At 40.7% G+C, this 5,874-nt stretch overlaps 1 protein-coding gene across 1 annotated transcript; it reads left to right on the forward strand.

The window, feature by feature from the left end:
• Nucleotides 1-597: 597 nt before the first annotated feature.
• Nucleotides 598-5,324, forward strand: LOC116903569 (importin-7-like). Its single transcript, XM_032906188.1, has one exon. The coding sequence runs from the start codon at nt 730-732 to the stop codon at nt 3,844-3,846; it is 3,117 nt and encodes a 1,038-aa protein (XP_032762079.1). The 5' UTR covers nt 598-729; the 3' UTR covers nt 3,847-5,324.
• Nucleotides 5,325-5,874: the final 550 nt, after the last annotated feature.

The following is a 5,874-nucleotide window of genomic DNA, read 5'->3' on the forward strand; positions in this document are numbered from 1 at the left end:
CTTCACCTTAATTTTCTGACCTACAGTTGCCAGGTCATGTTCAGATCTATCTATGCAGCCGGGGTGTTGAAAACTATTGTTTAACCTCATTCTTTCCATTGTTTCTTACCTTGCTACTTGGGCATTTTAAATTCTAAGTACAAATCTAAGCAAGATCAAAGAAATGCCTGATGGTCCCATGCCTCTGTACTGAAGTGGAGAAGTCCAGAGGACATCATCGACTTTAAGGTGTTTCCTGTCTCCTCAAGCCTTCAATGCCATCCCTATCCCGTCTCTCAGTCTCTCAGCTGAAGACCTTGTGCCATGAGTTGATAATCACACAAGGAAGGTTGTCACCTCCCCATCACCTGTTCTGCCACCTTCTCCCATGCATCTCCATCCGTTGATATCTGTCCTCTAGCAATAGACAGATCCCTACCCTGACACTCCCATTGAAATTTAGGTCCTCCCTCCTTTTACACTATGGTCTTGCAGTTGCGACTGTTGGCTTGCTATCTTCTATCGTCCGTTGTCTCCCATTTTATTGAACAGTTTCCATTGTGGAGAAAACATGCCTCATAATCCTCCAAATCCCTCATCTTAAAAAAAAAATCTCGCCGGGGCCTTGGCGCTTCTCTTTCCTTTCGCGCCGGTTGCCGCTGCGGAGCGCGGCCGGTCCATGTGCGCAGTGAGTGGCGCTATTTCTGCCTCAGTAGCACCGGTGTCCCGGGTTTGACCGACCGCGCGGCGATGGATCCCAACACCATCATCGAGGCCCTTCGGGGCACCATGGACCCAGCCCTGCGCGAGGCCGCTGAGCGCCAGCTCAATGAAGCACACAAGTCTCTGAATTTTGTTTCAACACTGCTCCAGATTACTATGTCAGAACAACTGGATTTACCTGTGAGACAGGCAGGTGTTATTTATTTGAAAAATATGATAACACAATATTGGCCTGATCGCGAAGCCACACCAGGGGACATCTCCCCATATACTATTCCAGAAGAAGACCGACACTGCATTCGAGAAAATATTATAGAAGCCATTATCCACTCACCTGAGCTTATTAGGGTACAGCTTACTACATGTATCCATCATATCATCAAACATGACTATCCAAGCCGCTGGACTGCCATCGTGGACAAGATTGGTTTTTATCCCCAGTCTGATAACAGTGCTTGTTGGCTGGGAATTCTTCTTTGCCTTTATCAGCTTGTGAAAAATTATGAGTACAAGAAACCAGAAGAGCGAAGCCCATTGGTGGCAGCCATGCATCACTTCCTGCCAGTTCTGAAGGATTGCTTTATCCAGCTGCTTTCTGATCAATCTGACCAGTCTGTTCTCATCCAAAAGCAGATTTTCAAGATTTTCTATGCTCTTGTTCAGTATACACTACCCCTGGAGCTGATAAATCAACAGAACCTGACTGAATGGGTAGAAATTTTGAAGACTGTTGTGAATAGGGATGTACCTAACGAAACACTTCAAGTTGAAGAAGATGATAGACCAGAGTTACCTTGGTGGAAATGTAAAAAGTGGGCCTTACATATTTTAGCAAGACTTTTTGAAAGATATGGAAGCCCTGGGAATGTTTCTAAAGAGTATAATGAGTTTGCTGAAGTCTTTCTGAAGGCATTTGCTGTTGGTGTCCAGCAAGTTTTATTGAAAGTGTTGTATCAGTACAAGGAGAAACAGTATATGGCTCCTCGCGTTTTACAGCAGACATTAAATTATATTAATCAAGGAGTTTCCCACGCTCTTACATGGAAGAACCTGAAGCCTCATATACAAGGCATTATCCAAGATGTTATTTTTCCATTGATGTGCTATACAGATGCTGATGAGGAACTCTGGCAAGAAGATCCTTATGAATATATACGCATGAAGTTTGATGTGTTCGAGGATTTCATTTCTCCTACTACTGCAGCTCAAACACTTTTGTTTACAGCCTGTAGTAAAAGGAAAGAGGTACTGCAAAAGACTATGGGATTTTGTTACCAGATTCTTACTGAGCCGAATGCTGATCCACGTAAAAAAGATGGAGCTTTGCATATGATTGGCTCTTTAGCTGAAATACTTCTGAAGAAAAAGATCTACAAAGATCAAATGGAATACATGTTGCAAAATCATGTATTTCCTCTCTTCAGCAGTGAACTAGGCTACATGAGAGCAAGAGCTTGCTGGGTTCTTCACTATTTTTGTGAAGTGAAATTCAAAAGTGATCAAAACCTCCAAACAGCTTTAGAGCTGACAAGAAGATGTCTGATTGATGATCGAGAAATGCCTGTAAAAGTGGAAGCTGCCATTGCACTACAAGTGTTGATCAGCAATCAAGAAAAAGCTAAAGAATACATCACTCCATTTATCAGACCTGTAATGCAGGCTCTTCTTCATATTATAAGAGAAACAGAAAACGATGATCTTACAAATGTAATTCAGAAAATGATCTGTGAATATAGTGAAGAAGTTACTCCTATTGCTGTAGAAATGACACAACATCTGGCAATGACATTTAACCAAGTAATCCAGACTGGGCCAGATGAGGAAGGAAGCGATGACAAAGCCGTCACTGCTATGGGAATTTTAAATACAATTGACACACTTCTGAGTGTGGTTGAAGATCACAAAGAGATAACCCAGCAGCTTGAGGGGATCTGCTTACAAGTCATCGGGACCGTTTTACAGCAGCACGTCTTAGAATTCTATGAGGAGATCTTTTCTTTGGCACATAGTCTGACATGTCAACAAGTATCTCCACAGATGTGGCAGTTACTGCCCCTTGTATTTGAGGTATTCCAGCAAGATGGCTTTGATTACTTTACAGACATGATGCCTCTTCTACATAACTATGTAACAGTTGATACAGATACCCTTCTATCTGATACCAAGTATCTTGAAATGATATACAGCATGTGTAAAAAGGTTCTTACTGGAGTTGCAGGAGAAGATGCAGAGTGCCATGCGGCAAAATTATTAGAGGTCATCATTCTACAGTGCAAAGGCCGGGGCATTGATCAGTGTATCCCATTATTCGTGGAGGCAGCTTTAGAGAGACTGACGAGGGAGGTTAAAACAAGTGAGCTCCGAACAATGTGCTTGCAGGTTGCAATTGCAGCATTGTATTATAATCCACACCTACTGCTTAATACCTTAGAAAATCTTCGCTTCCCAAATAATGTTGAACCTGTTACAAATCATTTTATCACACAATGGCTTAATGACGTTGACTGTTTTCTGGGGCTTCATGACAGGAAGATGTGTGTTCTTGGCCTGTGTGCTCTTATAGATATGGAACAAATACCACAGGTTTTGAATCAGGTTTCAGGACAGATTTTGCCAGCATTTATCCTTTTATTTAATGGATTAAAAAGAGCGTATGCCTGCCATGCAGAACATGAGAATGATAGTGATGATGATGATGATGCCGAAGATGATGATGAGACTGAGGAACTAGGGAGTGATGAAGATGATATTGATGAAGATGGGCAGGAATATTTGGAGATCCTAGCTAAACAAGCTGGTGAAGATGGAGATGATGAAGATTGGGAAGAAGATGATGCCGAGGAGACTGCTCTAGAAGGCTATTCCACAATCATCGATGATGAGGATAACCCTGTTGATGAGTATCAAATATTTAAAGCTATATTTCAAACTATTCAAAATCGTAATCCTGTATGGTATCAGGCTTTGACTCACGGTCTTAATGAAGAACAAAGAAAACAGTTACAGGACATAGCAACTCTGGCTGATCAAAGAAGAGCAGCACATGAATCCAAAATGATTGAAAAGCATGGAGGATATAAATTCAGTGCTCCGGTTGTGCCAAGTTCTTTCAATTTTGGAGGCCCGGCACCAGGGATGAATTGAGCTTCCACTTTCTTTCCTGCTGTGTGAGTGTAGTGAAGAGCTTGTGTTCCTCCTAGTAGTGGTTCCAGAACCGGTTCATGTTATGTACTAACTGATCAATAGAAGGACAGAAACCCCAGGAGGTGGGAGCTGATCATGTAACCTGGCACTGGACGAGAAACTAGAGGGATTTGGGGAGGGGGTAACTTGGGGGGCTATTTTCTTTATTTTTTGAAGAAAGTAAGATCCTGACTCTGAAGCTTCAAGAGACACTGTGGAAATCTGAAATGAGGGGATGTCATGAAGGCAGCTTTTCTTTTTCTGAGGAAAAAAATAGGCATGGGCTACAGGACTATTTAAAATGTCTCATTTACAGTATAAAGTTCAAAGGTAGATGTAATTTTTACACCTCTAAGTATTTGTCCTACTTCTGTCTCTTCCTTACCATTGGGTATCCTTCATATGTAAATAAGATAAGGTAATCAGATAGCCTTATTCGGTCTTTATCATTTTCATTCACCAGATTGTTCCTATGTAGATTGGACATTTATTGTAGCACTACATAACTGATTTTAAAATCTGTAAATGAATTAGCACTTTCATATTGAAACAAGCCTGCTAGCCTATGTATAAAAGCAAAACTGTTTGCTGTTTATAAAAAGGGATGTAATGGGGTGGGGGGAAGGGGTAATTTCAGGTTTAATTATTAATTTAAAAATGAACTAGCAATTTTGTATCTGGTGACTTTGTGGTGCACTCACCTCTGGTAGTGACTTGAATTCGGTTTGTAAAAAGGGTTAGTGATGTTTCATTGCTGCTAAAAATGGCAACTCCCTCTGTGTCCTTTTTTGTTCCTTAAAGCTCTCAGTGTACAAGTGGACATTTGGATACAAGACCTTATGTAACAAACAGAGGTGATACCTGAAGCATGTAAATTGGATATAAAATTCTACTCTTAAAGAGTTGATCTAGAGTATGGCTAAACATCTATATATGCAATCTATTAAAAACTCAATTCAGCAATTATGTCTTGATCTGATTGCAATTTATTCCTAATTAATACCTATCCCCATTAACCTGTTTTTATCTTGTACCAGATAGAGTGCAAAATGTATTTAAGATTAATACCTGCCCATTCCCCATTTCTTCTCCCGTCTTGATTATGGTATCTTATCGTAACTCTGAAGTCTGAAGGCACATGGTTCCCTCTAAAAACCACTATTGATACCACTGCAGAAATAAGCCAGCAAATAACAGGGTAGTGGGGTGGAACTTCTCCCTCTCTCCTAAATGCATGTTCAAAACTTTATTGATCTTAAACATCTGTCAGATGAGTCATACATTGGATTATTTTTTATATACATGTATACACAATATTTCAAATTGAAAGCAACATCTCAGTGGATTCAAAACTACTACATACTGTTGTCTAAAACAAAATTTATAATTGTACAAATGAAATGCACATATTGATATTTAAAATGCATAATTAAGAAAAAAAAATCTCACTGAGTGATGATGGTGGTGTACTCCTTTAATCCCATCACTCGGGAAAGAGAGGCAGGCAGATCTCTGCGAGTTCAAGGCCAGCCTGGTCTATAAAACAAGTTCCAGTATAGCCAAGGCTATACAGAGAAACCTTGTCTTGAAGAAGAACAACAACAAAAATTAAATCTGTATCTTCCTCTAGCTTCTGCTCTATCCTGTCTTCCTTCAGAGCAAAGCGTAAGTAAAACTTCAAATTGTTCTTGCCCATCCTTCCTAGACAGTTAACCTCTTAGCAACTCTTTTTTTTTTTTCTTTTCTTATTTTCAGAGCTGGGGACCGAACCCAGGGCCTTGCGCTTGCTAGGCAAGCGCTCTACCTCTGAGCTAAATTCCCAACCCCCTCTTGGCAACTCTTAACACAGTGACTTTCTATTGTCAGCTTGACTTGACTTAGAATCACCTAGGACACATGTACCTCTAGGCACACGTGTAAGGACATTCCCAGACAGATTTAACTGAGAATAGAAGATCTATCCACAGGTGCAGGTGTACCTCTCCAGGA

The sequence above is a fragment of the Rattus rattus genome, chromosome 6 (genome assembly GCF_011064425.1).
Source record: "Rattus rattus isolate New Zealand chromosome 6, Rrattus_CSIRO_v1, whole genome shotgun sequence".
Classification (NCBI taxonomy): domain Eukaryota; kingdom Metazoa; phylum Chordata; class Mammalia; order Rodentia; family Muridae; genus Rattus; species Rattus rattus.

What these genes read in the sequence shown, in the direction of transcription:
- LOC116903569 (XM_032906188.1), top strand. Translation starts at nt 730, where the DNA reads ATGGATCCCAACACCATCATCGAGGCCCTTCGGGGCACCATGGACCCA.